General features: G+C 40.6%; 1 protein-coding gene across 15 annotated transcripts in view; it reads right to left on the minus strand.

Moving 5' to 3' along the window:
* Window positions 1-340: 340 nt before the first annotated feature.
* Window positions 341-17,359, minus strand: part of CD7 (CD7 molecule) — a 47,355-nt gene continuing 30,336 nt past the window's right edge. For 7 of the 15 annotated variants that reach the window (XM_080399155.1, XM_080399151.1, XM_080399144.1 and 4 more), the window contains 8 exons: window positions 15,887-16,060; window positions 14,700-14,819; window positions 13,773-13,806; window positions 8,677-12,654; window positions 6,506-6,844; window positions 4,594-4,938; window positions 3,144-3,253; window positions 341-2,120 (listed from right to left, as the gene is read on the minus strand). In XM_080399155.1, coding sequence (XP_080255281.1) covers window positions 2,010-2,120; window positions 3,144-3,253; window positions 4,594-4,938; window positions 6,506-6,844; window positions 8,677-8,749 — 978 coding nt within the window. In that variant the 5' untranslated portion in view covers window positions 8,750-12,654; window positions 13,773-13,806; window positions 14,700-14,819; window positions 15,887-16,060 and the 3' untranslated portion in view covers window positions 341-2,009. Of the gene's footprint in view, window positions 2,121-3,143; window positions 3,254-4,593; window positions 4,939-6,505; window positions 6,845-8,317; window positions 8,459-8,676; window positions 12,655-13,772; window positions 13,807-14,699; window positions 14,820-15,886; window positions 16,061-17,359 lie in introns of those variants that run through there. The other 8 variants (XM_080399149.1, XM_080399147.1, XM_080399148.1 and 5 more) reach the window with 4 other exon arrangements.

Raw genomic sequence — 17,359 nt, forward strand, 5'->3', positions numbered from 1 at the left:
GAAGGCCCTGAGGGATGATGAAGACTTTGCTTCCCACCTCCACCTCCATTTGACATTTTTATCTCTTCAGGAATATTTTTTTAGCTGCTAGGAAGAGATTGTATGAATACACACCATCTGAAGTGTTCTATGGTGTTTTCTTCAGTGACTAGATTTAAAATTAAAAAATAAAACTCCCACATGTACATTATGTAAATAAAGTGGAAAATAATTATTACATTGTCTATTAAGGTGCTGTTAAGAGCAAGTTATACTGCATTTTGGAAGAAGCCTCTGAATCATTCTACTTTTAAAAAAGAAACCAAAACACTTGAAGAAACAGTTCATTCAATAACTATCATTCATTTGCAAGATATATGAAATAGTCTTTAATATGTGTATAAAAATATTGAGCAACTGTACAAAGCCCCAGCCACAAAGAGGATTTTATTTGGTGACAGCTACACGAGGACGGCAGGGTCTGCGATGGACAGGGCACAGCCCTCCCTGCAGCAGCCCCCCGGACGAGCATGCTTCTCCCTCGGGTCTGGCACACGGCATTCCGCGCCTGGAGGGAAACGGGCTCTCCCAAGCATGGGCTTGGCTGGGCAGCCAAGATCTGGGCAGAGCTCACCTCCAGGGAGGGAGGACCCCCTGTGCCAGGCTCTTCTCCAGCCACGCACTCATCAACAGCAAAGCGGCCCTAATCCCTCAAAGAACTAAACAAATACATCAAAAAAGAAAAATTCTAGTTTCAGCCTGACCCCAGAATCCACAAGCCAACCCCATCAATCCTGCCTCAGAACAGGGCAAGCTGATATTCCTCTGGGCACACAAGATTGCTGACTTTGCACAGCAGCCATGGCTCTGTGAAACCAAAGCACCCCTGAAGAAAACTGTAGCCCTTCCTCAGCTAGAGCAGAGTTAAACCCACCATAGTGACCTGTTCTAAGCCATTACTAAACCAAATTTAGTTCCTACTTACCTGATGTGAGTTTTTGATAAACTCCCACGGTAAGAGTGATTTTGGATCAGACTCACCCATGGCCAGATTGGAACGCAGGCTTTGTCCCAGATTAGTTCCCCTGGTACTGTACGGTGTGGAGTCACTGACCTGGAGGAATACATCCTGCTCTGTAGTCCTAAGACATCTGGAGCTTGAGACAGCAGCAGCCCATCACAGATATTTCTGCTGTCCCAAAAAGCCACCATGCCCCAAGTCTAGTAATTTTGTATGTCAGCCACATCAAGACCCATACCAGTCATGCCACTATCTCTGACAGAGGCAGTCATTTAAAATCTAAACTTGACTGCACGTCCCTAGGGCCGTTACTGACATTTGTCCAGGTAAGCCCACGTCACTGCTAACTCATTCTGCCACAAAGTTTCTGAGGTCTCTTCAGAATAGATTTCTTCGCTGTAACTCTTGGAAGCCCTGGGTTAATGGTTGGATTTGATGATCTCAAGCGTGTTTGCCAACCTAATGATTCTATGATTTTATGATTCTATGAGTAGTCTTAGCTACCTGAGCTCTTGGACAGACCCACAAAGATTCATAAGAAAACTGTAATCCATTCATATGTGGATGCATTGTGTATTATTGAACAGGCATGTTATGGTCTTTCTGAGCACCAGACCAGAAGAAAGCAAGCTCAGAACCAGACCTCTCCATCTATCCCACCTTCCCTGACATGGTTATTTATCAATCAAATGACTCCATATGTTGCATCTAGCCAAATATATAGTCCAAAAATTCTGCATTCCGTACTAAACTGCAGACACATGTACAGGATACCTACATTTCTCTACATTTTCTAGACATTAAAAAAAGACAAAAACAAACAACAAAAATTTACAAGTGATCAAAAAAGCAGAAACAGCTTTGGAAATGAGGCAGTTTTTTCTTTCCGCTGAAGAACGCAGGTGATAGTTCAGCTTGTTGGTTCTGCTAGCGCATCAGCTTGCTAAGGCAGCTCTCAGAGACCTGTAAAGGAATGGTCAATCCCCACATGGTCCCAGCTGGCAGAAGCTTAATCGCTAATGATGTAAGCATTGGTTTTCACCAAGGTGTTACATCTAGAACGGTAAGACATATCTTCATATACTACATTTGGTTTTCTTTTCTGGAAATATTTCTTCATCTGCAAAACAAAGCAAACAAGTATTCAGAACAGAGCTTTAAAAGACCCCAACCAAGGATTTGATTTACATCTTAGGGGTTCACCTGTTTGAAGTGGAAATGTACTTTTAAAATTCCTCTCATAACCCAATGAGGTCTTAGAGGATTAGATGGGAATTATCAACCTATTTATTTAACTTTCTATTGTCAGTCTGATGTAATTTCATGAAAAGTTCCTTCAAGAGTTGGATGGAACTGTGGGCCCAGCATAAATAAGGCTTATCCACAGCTTGCTGCTGATAACACAGGAGACCAGTTCCCACAGGGCCTCTTGGCTTTGCCAGAATGATATTGTACTACTTGTTTTTAGCAGTACTGAAGCCATACGTGGAGGGACCAGATAGTAGCCTGGTTGGTGACTCATACTCTGTTGATTCTGGGTAATCCCTATGGTGCAGAAAGATCCATCAGAGACAAATAATTTCTGGGAACTTTCTGCAGAATATGAATGTAAATAATCCCAGTCAAGGAAAAATTTATTGGTCACCTTTCTTTCTAGGACAGGACAAAATTATTTTTCTAATGCTACTTTCAGACATTAGGCTGACTGTTTGTTGTCCTTGTATCCCCCTCCAACCATTATCTCCCATCTGTTACAAGATTGGTATATGTAGCTTCATTCCCAAATGAAAAAAAAAAAAAAAAGGCAGCAAAACAGGACAGTGAGGTACTCTGTTCAGAGAAATACATGCAACACAGGGCTGTGGTGTTGACTGCCAATTTTACAAGCTTACTTGGTATTTATTCTCAAAAGGCAGACTATCTTATTTACTGGGTTACAGAAACATAAGATGACAGTTTTTACTGCTGAGAGTTACAGCTGGGAGACACTAAACAAGGGCAAAGAGGAGACAATAGAAATTCATGATTCCTTAGGTTTATCAAATGTCTGCTTGACTCAGTCACTATTTACAAATAATATCAAAGGCACCTATTCACTCAACCTGGATTCAGTTTTGCTTTGGCATGGTAACAACATACTTACATCGACATGGTACAACCTGCAGCATATCAGTGCAGAAAACAGTAGCGCTACCAGGATGCTAAGAGTATAGATGCCCCAGGAACTACTACTGCAGTCTGTCTGCTCCGCTTCTGCATGTAAAATTATATTATTAATATAAATATGAAGAAGTGGAATTCTATTTTTATTATGAAAAAAATATTTACTGATCAGCAAGAAATCAGATATCAACAGCATGCTACATAGCCAGAATTCTCATCCCATTAGTATTCTCACTGGCATTCCCTGTGCTCTTCTAGAGGCTGGTGATGACTGCAGGTGGCATGTGAAGAGTCCATGAGGAGCACTCAACAAAGGCCATAGCTTCCATGCCACTGATCAGAAGTAGGACCACACACATAACGGAAACAAAAAATGTTTTACTGCAGTATTACAGCAACGCTGCGGGTTCAGCCGGGAGTACGTAGGGATTGTAAAACAGGTAGGTTTGCAAGCAGTACAGACAGAAGTAGGAGGTTACTGTGATCAGAAGTATATACACTGAGCAGAACAGTGTTAGTGGAAAGGGTTACAATTCTCTAAAACCTCAATCTATATCTGAGTAACACAATATCTACTAATCACCCAATTTCTTTGATGTGCAGCCGTTGTTTTCCCCAACTCACATTACTGAGTTGTTACACCAGTTATGAATGAGACCACAGACTTTTTTGAAGACTGCAGATAGATCCTTTGCAAGTCTTAGGGTCTATGTAAACCTTATTTTAATTACCCAAAGTTCTCATCAAAGCCCAATGCACAGCATTAAACGGCATCAGTAAGATCAAAATCAAGCAGTATGTTGCTGGTTTTGTTTTCAACTTAGCAAATGGTTACAACACCATCCTGCAGGAAAATTAAAACCCATGTCTTTGGAATTATGCTTACAGTGTGCTCACTGTATAATAAGGGTATGTGAGATCATCCCTGCTATTATCTGTGGTACTTTAAGAAAATGCCTGAGGACTTGTTCTGTGCTCCCTAGTGTGACCTAGTTTAAACACAAAGGCTCGCTATAGGGAATGGTTTCTAAAAGACATTTATGTCACATTATGGTCAGAGAACAGATGCTAAAAATACTGATTCATTTCCCCAAATTGGCAGATTATTCGCAGACACATTGAAGTGTTTGTGGTCTGATTTTGACCTTTGGGGGTTTTTAAGATGCAGGATTATAGCAAGCTTTCTCTTTCATAATTCCCCGCTGGCTGTACAAGGCAGGTAGAAACGTAGTGCCTGTTTCTGTGTTCTAGTACAACAGGGCACAGAGGAGTCTGAGCACACTCTCCGAACCTTCCCAGGTACTGGAAGAAGTCTAGCCATGGGTTAGGGCTTTACCTGTCCTGACTGAAGTTCTGCAAGCTTTTAGTCCACCTTTTGTATTACAACATGCTTATAATTACTTATGATTAAAGAAGGAGAAAGATAGTACCTTTAATCAACAGCATAGTGCCACTGCCATCTGCTGAGATGGAAGAGAAATTTTCCATCACCACAGCACATACATATATATCACTGTCGGTTTTCCTTAGGTTGTGTAGAGTTATCACTATTTTATGTTCTTCCTTTGAATACTCCAAGCGATTAGCAAAAGCAGGAGAAATACTTGTGTTCTGATTTGAAATATATAGCACTCTTTCAGGCTGCACGCGAGTCTTGAGCAAGTAGATCTCTTCATCTTCCTGCGAGCTTTTCAACGCACAGGTGATGTTGATCGACTGGCCTTGCTGAGGATTGACGTAGAGCGGTGACTGTTCAATAATTCCACTGGTTCTAGCTAAAAACAGGAGACATTAACAGCTACCACATACTTAGCGCAGTGCATTTTAATGAGAGGAGCAAATACAGAGGTCAAAGACAGAAAGAACAGGTCACAGAAATTTGGGTAAAATGATTTTTTTCAAAGGCTACCTTTACGCATGTGTTGAAAAGAAAGATACATTTCAGTACACCCTGGCATCTTTTCCTGCCCCGGGATGTGAAAGTAAGACTGACTGAACAGGTTTACCTGGTTGTAAAGGGTCTCACCTACCTAAACAATACATTTACTGAACTCTTCTAAGGGAATACAGAGTTTCGTCAGCTTGCCCTGAGACGTGGCCTGTTGCCTGCTGCTCAAGTGAGATTAAGCCATAGAAAGATCTGGGGACTATCAGTCTGGGTGAAGTCATACAATGTGGGTGCCATCAATGTTGAAAATGGTCTTCAAAAAGCTGTTATTGACAGCTTGCTGTCCAGCTGGGCAGACACTTCACTCAATTCCTCTGAGAACAGGCTTTGTTCCTTTTGACATTATCATTAACGTGGATGGAGGAATGAAGATAGAATTTATCATATTTGCACAAGAAAGAATTCTGGGAAGTTTGTAAGTATTTTAGAGAAGAGGATCAGAACCAAGAACAGATAAAGGCATTTTAATAAAATAATTTGGAGAAACAGGACGTAATCAAGAAGATGGAATTCATTTGGGAAAACACAGTCAAGAAGTTTGAAAAGAGAAGCCAAAGGAAGGACATTATAAGTTTTCATAGCTACAGATGACTGCTACTGACCCATCAATTAGGTTTTGCATGCCTTAGGGACAGGAAAGGAAGAAAACCTTGAAAACTTTTGGTAAAGGTATTTCAGGTTAGATCAGGTTACTCATCAGAAGGGTAGGTACATAGAGGAATAAGCTGCCCAAGAATATTGTGGATTCAACTCTCTTCTAATTAAAAAAAAAAAAAAACGAAAAAAAAAAACCCAAAAGTAAATTAAATGACAGAAAATTTCTTCCCCTAACCAGAAATGATTGCCAAAAGGAGCATTTGTGCCCATTCATCAACTGTTTGTTAAGAAGAGAAAAAACCATAGATCTATCTATCAGCTTACGCCCAACTTGCAAGTCCTGCCTGACACTAGTGTCCCAATTATTATTGATTTGTCATTTAAGATTAAATAGTAAAAACAAAAGAGATTTGCAGAAATTGCTACCAAAAAAAAAGGCTTGTTGTTTTGCTAGTTACTTATAGAGATCTGATGATGGTTTTGGAAAGCACTGCAGGTCTGCAGTTTCCAAACTGCAGCAGCAACCTATGACTTATGTCTACATGGGCTGCAAAACCTACAGCTAGGATTAAATTAGTCATGAATTGATGTCCTAGGGGTTTTCTTGGGACTGTTCTATCTAATGTGTTTTCTTCATCTTTTCAGGGAACAGACCCACACTTTCCTTCAAATCAGTATGTTGACTGAGCAGAAATGAGTAAAATTCTGTCACTCTCCCTCCCATTATGCTTTCTTCCAATCTTTGATTTAAAATATGTATCTGCATTTATTAATTCATTACTCAAAAGGTGGAATACCTTTTACCAGTACTATGGTTGTCTTCCCACTCAGCGTTTTGTGGTGGTCTTTGCTTTTAACAAATGTAATGCATAAGTAGATATTGGAATCAGATTCCTGTACGTTGTGCAGAGTTATCCTGAGATTCCCTCCTTCCATTGAATACTTGGTGCGATTAGCCAAAGCAGGAAAGATATATGAAGTATTCAGCTTGGAAACATATATCACATTGATTGGCTGTATGCTAGTTCTCAAGTATGTTCCCACTTCATTTTCTGAAACTTTCATTGAGCAAGTTATGCTGATGGAGTCTCCTTCCCAAACACTGATAACGTCTGCTGACTGTTCATTTTCTTCACCTAAAAATAAGAAATGCAATTGAAATTACAGTATCAGAGTTCTTCTTGATCTGTTAACATCAAAATAGTTTTCAAAATCAACTACTCCATCAACAGAACCACTCTGTAAGACTGGACTGTAGTTTTGCTATCCTGTAAATATCATCTTGGCTGTCCTGAAACCTATTGCATCTTTCATGATCATTGACCTGTGCAACTCAACATCTCCCCAAAGCTTAAAAGACCTTGCAAAAATGTGGCTTCTGTTGCTCACGAAAAAAATCTGCTCTGTAGATTCTCAGAATGATCCATCAGTTCTCAAAATAAAAGGTTTACTGAACTCAGCACAATAACTGGAGCTGGCTGAGGATCTAAATCTGAAATTCAAAAGTATCAAAAAGGCAGAGTATGGAAGAAAATTACAATTTTTTTTAGAAAGAAGGTTTTAGCAACATCAGGAAACTGGATAGTGTAGCCTCATAGAAAGAGAAATACAGAAGGTATAACTCCAGCTTACAGTAAGAAACAAAGATATAAAAATATATAACAAGACCCTATGAGTTCTCTAATGACTTTAATATCCAAAGAAACTGAACAGTAAGTGCTTGTGCAATGTATACCAAGAAAGAGAGGGATCAAATGGGAAACGCCTAAAAGAAATTACATTAAAAGCAAGAGAAGAAAAATTAAATGTTGGTTATTGCATATCTAGGACAAACATAGTATAGAAAGGGTAGAATTATTCAGTGTTGACAAGCAAATTAAGGATCCCTACATACTTAAAACTATTTTAATAAGGGAACAAACACAGAAAGGACAGATCATGGGAGTTTACATACAGTAGGTCAATCCAACCTGACCAGACATGAGGACATTTCTCCTACAACACTTAAGAAAAGAATTAAGGCAACTCAGGAGTTATCAGCAATTACCTTACAAAGCGGCAGAGAAATGGGTGATGAAGAAAGCCAGAGAAGCACAGAGCACTCAGCCTTTACAAGCGGGTAGGGAAAGCTCAGGAAATTAATCTCCATCAGCCTAAAAATCAGTACTTCTAAGCTGATCCACACTTACATGATCTAAGGACCCACGCAGCTAATGATAAGCAGCCATTGCCCGTCAATTGTTTAATCCAAAAGACTGAGGTATAAGTTCAAAATTTAATTTATATTTGAAGAAATCGGTATTGACTTCTCAACAACCAATAACTAAAGAATGGCAAAGACACTCAAAACAAATATTCTCATCAGTTTCCCTGCATCTTCTTTCCAGACATGTTGATTGATGGATAATATTTTTTTCCTAAGGCACCATCCTTTCCAGTTATTGTCAATAGTCGTGGGGGAGGAAGGTCTGACTGTTTGGACACATCTTTTTCCTCAGCCTGTTCTCCTCAGAGATTCACACTCTTTTCCCCCAAGTATGCCTCCAGCTTGTATTCTCAATAGCCACGACAACATTTAGCACTAGATATTTCTAGTAAAGTTTTATTACCTTCAATAATAAAGCCCCTAGTAAATATCAATAGCCATTTCTATCCAGTAGTGAGCTCCCCCGTCAAGCTTAATGGTACAGATACAGTTCATGTTGAATTACTGGGAAAACAGCTTCCACTCTTTCTACAGAGAGTAATTTCTGTGTAGAAAAGAAAACTTCTGATCACAATAAATTTTTAATTTTTTTCTAAAAAATAATTCAATAATTTCAGAGAATGTTTTTTAAAGTTCCACCTGGTTTTGCTAATGGGGAATTTGTCAGGACCCTTTTAAGATAATAGACTGGGGCGGGGGGGAGCAAGGAAGAAAGAAAATATTGAAACTTGTGAAACGTAAGTTCATCTATGATGTACGTACCATTTTGGCCAGGGAAGCACAGGAGAAGCAGAAGAAAGAGACACACAGTTGGGAGACACGATATCCGCAGCATTTTCAAAGGTCTTTTTAGTTGTTCTTTATTATCTCACTGATGAGTTAAAGACCTGAAGAAAGGGTTGTGGGCCACAAGTTGGCCTGACCTCTTCCAGCTACATCAGCTGTCTACTCAGAGAAGTTAGCAATATGCTTCTTTTGCCTTAGTATCACAACAAAAGTGACAGAGAGGGGGAAGAGAGATTTCTCTTGAGAGGCGGATCTCGGGTTTGATTTCACACCTAAAACGCCCACCATTTCCTACTGCCAAACAACCCCCAGCCCTGCGGGCAGGATTAGAGTCCGTACAGTGAGCACCTACCTTCCCTTTACAGTCAACTGAGAAAAGGCAGGCTCAAAGTTGCTGTTTACAGTGCCAAAGTCAGGCAATTATCTCCCAGGTGTGGCCTTACTGGAAATGCAGGCACTTGGTACAATCAACTCAGTCTGTCAGTGCTCCCAGGCTGCCTGGCTGGTGGCTGCAAACACAAAAATCTTGGCTTTGTAAGGAGCAAGTAGATGAGAGATGCTCCATTACTTCAGGTATACAAACCCCGCTCACAAAACTGCAGGTCTGATCTGCACCTTGGCAATGTCAAAGTGCATCATTTCCAGGCAACAGTATGGTACGTACCTCTGGCATGCCTCCTGGTTTCACATTTAATAACGCATTTTCTATAGTGTCTGCAGTACACCAGAGCTGCTAACCACCAGCTCGGCTACAATTCACATGCAGATCCAGCTCCCTCCCTGATAGGATGAAAAGCTCTTCTTGCAGGCAGGAAAGAGAGTGTTCTCGATGAGTTTCTTTAATGCTTGAAAGCTTAGAAATTTCATCAGTTATTGTAAAGAAAACAGATTTCAGGCAGGTTGTGAAATGAGCTTTCACTTCTCTGCAAAGCTCACTACGGGGTACAAAAGAAGATGCCAGGAGACATCTCTTACTCCCGGTCTTTGCTTTTGCAATATTTAAGTAGTGAATCATCATGACAACAATACTGGATTATAAGTTTGGGAACCATGTGATGGTGATGCTTTTAAAAAGAGATTAACATGTCAAATAACAATACAATCAACACAGGGTTATCAATGAATAGCCAGGTTTTAAACTAATGTTTTATTGTGATAAGTATAGTAACACAAAACAACAACAACAAAAAAAAAAAATCAAAGTGAAATTGCAACTATCAAATTATGGCATTTGGCAAATCAGACCACTTTGTATCTTTAGTAATTTTTTATTTCATTAGCAATTATTTGTCTATATTTCTATATTGCAAAACAACACAAAGCAGTTGCTGAGAACGAACACTGCAGATCTTTAAAGCTACCTTGAACAGTTTTTCCTGAGGCGTGGGATGATTGGTGTCTACCAGCACAACACAGCTCAGGAGGGGCAAAGTGAAACAGTTGCTAGTGATGCCTCTGAATATCACAGTCTGCATATTCAGTACGAAGAAGAGATATAAATGAAAGTGTGCTTGTGTGAGCCGCAAAGATGGGTCTGAGATTTATGTCTTGTGACTAATTTAGCTAAGGAACTGTCACTGGGCAGAGGGGCCCATAGAAACTTTCTCCTCAAAACACACCCAGCTCTCTGGCCCCAGCTGGTGTTAAAAAGTAGAAATTAAACCTGCACATCATTCAGCCTGAATCCCTCAAGTTAATACAATGTGAGTTCTCAAGTGTCACTTTGTTCCTTCTCTGAAGAACCCAAAATCTGAGCTTATACCAAAACCACCCAGTGTCAGCACCCGATTTAAATACCATATATACACGCACACATAGATTTTTCCACACGTGGACGCATTTGGTTTTCTCATTAAAAGGTCATACAAAAGAACTGCCATGGCCTTCAATGTTAAGATGGTATTTTTCTAGATAGAGGAAGATAATGTGTACCTCACTGGAAGTCTCCAGAAGCACAGTGGACAGATTAATCGCGTAAACTGGAACACTTGGCACTTCTTCAGAGACACCCACACAGCAATGACTTAGAGCAGAGCGGAACAGAACCAAAAGCAACACCTATGACAGCTGCTGTGGGGCCAAAAAGCGAAAGGCCCATACCTGCTATGAGTGTTCTTTTCCCAAGCTATAGCAGCAGATACATTATTTCCTAAGAAAAGTATGGCTTTTATCTCAAACCAACCTCTTCCTCCCTCCTTTTGGATATAGATCTACACCATCGCAAGCTTACAGAAACCCTCTTCCAGGAAAGGACAGGAACTGCAATTGTGCTAAGGCACTGTATAAAAAGTCTTTTTCCTTCTATCTCTAAATCCTTGCACAGTCTGGACTCTTTACAGGTAACCTTAGCTTTGGCTTATTGGATAAGCATACAACATTCATCATGTTATAACAGAGTTCACAACTGGATCAGTCAAAATAACATTCAGTAAAAAAAGTCTTTGAATAGCTGGGGACTGTCACCTCTTCATAAAGTTTTGACTGCATTTACACCACATTAAAATTGAAAAGACAAAATCCAACAAATAAGCTGAGAGTTGATTTAAAAGGGTATCTTAGATCAGCATGAGTGTAAAGCCTCTACTGGGGAGGGAAAAAACCAACCTATAACAACACTAGTCTCCTGTGCCAAACAAGAGCCAAATTTAAGCACAGAGGCTTTTCTGTATTTCTAAAATTAATTAATAACATTTTTTTGGATGTCTTTCATTATGAACCTTTCCCTTTAGATCTGACTGTAGCAAATTTCAGGAGTCACACACATTACATCCTTTGAGATTTCCTGCTGCAAGTTTCAGCAACAGATTTATGGGTAATTAAAGCTTGTAAAAATGATTCAGCAAGTATTCAAACTGTTTTATGGATCTGCTTTTCTAATTGTGCTGCTGCTGATTTTTGCTCAAAAGCCTGATGCTAGATTAGGTCTAATGCAAAGTTTTGAGGATTTCTTCAAATCAAGCATGAACAATAAATCATTTGAAGCTGACATACCACCTGTGCACTACCAAACGGGGATCCCTGAAGTGCAATATTCATCACATACTGTCTGCAAACAGGATACCCAAACCTGTCTTCAGATGCAGAAATACTGTAGTCTTTTCTGATAAGGAAACGAAGTGGGTACATCAATATGTTTTCCCATCCACTGGAATCACTGTTGAAAGCGTCCTGTGTTAGAATTGCCAGTATTATGACCTAGTCTCTCAGGGAGATTGACATCATACTTCTTTTCAGCCTGGGAGGGGCTATGGCTTCCATGACCCAATGCTGTTTCTGAGGGAGCTGGATATTGCCCTCTCATCCACCTTTGCACAGGAACAAGAGGAGATGTCCTCAACCTGCAGCTGGCTGCAAAATCAAATGTCTGTTCAAAAGGTCACACCCCTCTAATTCAACAAACCAGTCACCTGTACAAAATGCTTTTTTAGATGTAAAGACCACCCAGGAGTTAAAAAAATAAAGACCTATGGGCATGCTATCACATTACAAAATTGAAGACATGCAGAGAACCTCAGGGTTCAGCACATCCTTATTGAGCACAAATACAGTTCTCTGAAGAATTTCAGATGAACTGATAGTGTCAATCATGAAAATCATTGAGAGAATTCGGCTGGTTTAAACCTGTGTGCTGGGCCATCCACACATCTTGCAATGACTGCTGTCCTGAGCAAAGCACCAGGAAAGGATGGGAGATCCAAGGAGCTTTTCATGTCACTTGTGAAGGCCTGCAGCTGGACAACTGTGGCAATCACAGTCCTCAGCGAACATGTGGATTTGATGAAGGTACATTTGTGAAAACTACCATGAGGTCTCATATAAAATGAGGTCTGTTTGTCCAGCTGCATGTTGTACACCGTTACTGAGGAGCATGCTGCTGGCTTGGAGGTCTTGTTTGTAGAAGTTTTTCAGGCGCAAGGTTTTACATGTCAGGATGCCATCTGGTTTTTCTAACAGCTGCAGAATTGAAGGAAAAGTATTTGTGAGGCCACCAAAGGCACAGGATGATTTCAGTGAGAATTATAATCAATCCAATTGTATGAGTTTAAGCTTGGAAATCTCGAGTGTGAAGTTCTCAAGGCAGCTACTCTGTCCTATCTGCTACTGGGCGACCCCTTGCTCTAAAAGGTGAAAGGATTGCAGCTTCGGTGCCCAGTGAGCTCTTGGCATCTCTGCTGAGCCCCTGCCCTGGCTGCTACGGCTTGTCAGCCTTTGCCTTGGAGGTGCTCTGGGACAGGCCCCAAACACCACTGAGCACTACGCCACAGGGCAGTGCCTCAGGGCAGCCACTAGCGATATAAGTTTTTTACCTATGCATTAATGTATCTATTAGTACGTCTTAAAACAATAACTGCAGTGAGACTAGCGTTGTGTTACCTTACTCGGTTTCGCAAGCACTTACAGAACTCCTATTTTTCAGATAACCTTGCGTTTTATCTAACTGTAGATGTTCAAACAACTCAGCTTGTTCTCATTGGCTTCCTGTAGCGTTACTAGAGAGAAACAAGTACCTTCACAAGGTAATTCATCTGTTTAATCTTCAAACAATTTTAAGGTGAAATGAATCATCTTCTCAAGACAGCTGTTTCTCTCCATTCACTAGGAAGGGAGCACTAGATAAAAATCTTAGGCTTCAACTAACTTCTAGCCAATCAGTTAAACTTAAACAAATCCAGATTTAGACATTTAATTCTTAGACTCTTAGAAAGAAACAACCAACATTTGTTTCTAAAGGACTAGTTCGGTAATGAGAGATGTCTCGTCTTCTGGCATTACACAAGGTCCCATAAACCCTGGAGCCAAGTTGGCTACAGGATGTGGGGAGGACACTGTATGTCAGGGTCAAGAGGCATCTGCAGAAGCATGTAAATGATCAACACATGAGTACTGGAACCACTGCAAAGTCATGCAGGAGCTAAGATCTATTGACTCTGACTTGATGCAGCGAGGAAATGGACATCCACTGAACATGGTCCTAGTAAACACGTCTAGTCCTTCACTGAGCACCCTCCTACCATTGTAGTAATGTGATTCCATCATCTACCATAATTAAACCCCAAAAAGTCAAATCTTACCAACAAAAAGCAGGCTTGATCACTGGGACAGATCCTAGGAAAACAATAGGAAGAAAGTACCAACATTAGCAAGGATTTACTCAGAACTAAAAGTAAGAGACATACAGTTGTTTTTTCCCCTCGATTTTTTAGTTATCTGAAATTCCTGAGCAACTCACTGGTATCCATCTCAAACAGATCCACAGGCCCTGAGTTTTGTCCGCAAACCTCCACCACACATGGCAGGTGTGATGCTTTGCATATGACAGTGCAGTTGCATCCCAAGTTCTATACTGCATTGTAGCACGACTATTTCTGAAGAGGTGGTTTAACATGACCTCACACTAAGAATAGTGCACTCTCTGTGTTGTGAGGGAGGAGGGAAGAGCAGAGGGTGATACAGAGGAAGGTAGATATTTCCAGGCTTTATTCACATGACTCCCTCTTCACTTCACAGAGCCTGTCTCAGCCCTTTCCATGCATATTAGTTTGCAAAAAACCTCTCCGCCTGGATGTATTTAGGGAAATATTCTTTCTTAAATTAGATATAGCTCTTTACTGGGCCGATGTTCAGCAGTCTCCTGGGCCGCGGTATGTCTCTGCAGGGGAAGGTGCACAGCAATGTTCAAGGCACTGGAGCCCACTGAGGCAGGGCTGAGCAGTGCGATCGCTCGGCTCTGTTACCGGAGCACAGAGGAAATCTATTCTGTGCTTATTTTTCCTAGTAAAGCCAGCTGACTGGAGGCTGTGTCATGGCACCAAATGCAGCGGTGGAGTTCACACCAGCCGTCAGCCCAGCCTCCCCTTCACAATGAATACCATTTAGCAATTTCATAAATAATGTTACGGAAATTAGATCCAGAAGGAAAACGCTGCATGCTTTTTTCACTACTAGCACTGCTCGTAAGGCACGTTACCCACAGGAAACAATATTTTGCCAGACTATACCTTGATGATTTTGCTTCCGACAAATGTGATACGTTAGCAATGCTGCTGCACAAACCCCAGCAATCGGTAAAGTGGTGGTGAGGGTAATGTTCCCTTGGCTGACTGCAAATTGACGCTCACCTGGAGAGCAAAAGAAAATAGAGTCCAAGTGAATCAAAGAGGTGTGCTAAGAAATGAGCCTGCCCCACCAGTACCACCTAGGAAAAGCCTGGCCTGGTGCTTCTGCAATGTACTCCACAAAAGCTGGTAATGAAGGAAGGAACTAATGCAGGAGAGAACAAATAGCCTCTGGCCTCAGATATCTTAATGGAGATACCTGTAATGAAAGAATGGCTCTATCAACATTCAAAGCTAATTCTTGACTCCTCATCAAAACAGATAATTTGAACATATATTTCATCTGAAATAACCAAAAAGAAGAGGTGTGAGACCCATCCTTCATGATGGGTTCAAATGCCACTGAGGAAATCCATTTTGACCATTTTTTAAATATCTCAATGCATGGGAATTTAAACATATAAATATCTAGAAAGGCTATTTTAATACTGGTCTTATTTGGAAGAGAAATAATAGAATCATCCAGCATGCATTCAAAAATTACAAAAACCCCAAACAAACAATACCACCCAAAGAAAACAAAACGCTCAAAAAACCCCCACCAAAACCCAGACATCACAGCAAAAAGTGGAAAGCCATAGCCCTACCAAGGACTTTCCCCAGAGGAGGATAAATACCGTATACTTGTCTCAAGGAAACACACTCTGCCCATATAACCTATGGAAGACGACAGGGATTTCTGCAGTAAAGAAATCTGGATATAAAAATACCTGTATGTAACAAAAGTCCTCTTAGTCTGGAGGTAAAGTCTCATTTATCACTTAGTGGTAAGTGGAATTCTTGGAAATCTGTTGTGTGGCCATCATGTATTGCCATCCCTCAGCATCCCTGTATTTGTAACTATATAGCTACAACAGAAACCTATACCTATGGATATATATGTCCAGGACTGGGCACCTATACAGGCTAGGGGAAAGCCTCTGAGTTTAGAGGGCTTCAACATGTGTGTGTCTGAAGTATGAGCGTACAGCACATCTCCCTGCCCTGCGCATGTAAACTCGGTCCACACCAAGCTGTCAGGGCAAAAGTCTCTCAAAGCAAAGGACAAACAAACACATGAAGACATGAACCTTTATTTCCTTCAGCAGTGATGTCGGCTGCTGATTTTCTGTTTTCTCCTCCTGACATTACATTGTGCAGGCCACACTTCAGCACACGGCTGGGTACTGAGAGGTTTGTGTCCACTTTACAGCAAATTTTCATCTCCTCTCTAACGATGTTATCCTCCCTGTTTTCTGAGGAAGCTGAAAGATAAAAGAACTTTTAATTATGAATATGGATGATTCGGAAGATCTTCAATCAAGCGTTAAAAACGTTAAAGAGGTTAATAGGTTAAGAAAAGTGTATCCTTCATGTACCACAAAAAAAATGGAGATTGCTGCAATCATGCTTAATTCACCAAGTGTTCAAAATCAACGCATTATCATTTAGATTTTCTTCTCACTAAAGCTGATGAACTGTTCTGTGAATCAATAATAGAAATCTTAACATTTTTGCCCTCTTCAGATTTGTTCACATGTGATTTTAAGAACACCAAAACATCTGTAAAAAGTTTATCAATACCTTTTTGCAATTAAAACCTATTCAAATAATAATTATGACAGAATGTTGCCACTCCTGTTTACCCTCAGGAACCAAAGAAGAGGAACAAGCAAGACCAGCAGCTGTATAAATCTCAGAGGCCCTGGAGTGCCTCTCCCACCTAGCCTGCATGCCACCATGCCATTAGATAACTTTTTCCTCTTCTAGGAGAATCTTGAAAACTTCCTACCTACACATACCCACACTGAGCACATCCACCTGTCACCCTCTCAAGGGATATAGGCATCTACATCTACAGCAATTTCCAGTCTTAGAAGCCATTCTGGCACTAAAAACTTAGAAGTTTTAGTGCCATCCAAGCTTTACACGCTAGTAACAGCATGTAGATATTCTGCAGAGGTAAGCATAAATCCAGGACAGAAATTGTTTGTAGTGGCCAGAAATTAAATACATGAGGAACTGCTAGGATGAACAAAAGCACGTGTAGGTTGAGATTTTTTTGTTTTCTTCTGTTAGCAACAAGATTAGGAAGGATGCTCTAGGTCTTACAAGACAGGGGATAAAAGCTGCTTTCAGAGAACCATCTACAGCCAGGAGGACAAAACCAAACATATATTCAGTCAGGTGTTTACTGGTGAAATGTCATTGGCCTGGGTCAAGTTCAACTAAATTATCATAAAAATCATGGCAACCTAATCTGCCATGAAGTTTGCCCTCTTGGAGCCACTTGCCACATGAACTGACAGACATTTTTATCTCTGATTTAGAGTTCCGTGAGAAAGCTGGAAGGATACCTCCTGGTTATTTGCTGAATTGCATTTTTTGAATTGCAATTACTGCAATACAGAAGAGCAACACAGAATGGCTCTTTAGGCTAGACCTGGATTTCAGTGTGTACTGACTGTAGTAGACAGAATCCATACATTGCCAACTGGCATAGATTTTGACCCCGAGAATTGCTGTTGCCAAAAAAAAAAAAAAAAATAAAAAGGAAAGAAGTA

This window comes from Falco punctatus (assembly GCF_963210335.1).
Source record: "Falco punctatus genome assembly, chromosome: 1".
Classification (NCBI taxonomy): Eukaryota; Metazoa; Chordata; class Aves; order Falconiformes; family Falconidae; genus Falco; species Falco punctatus.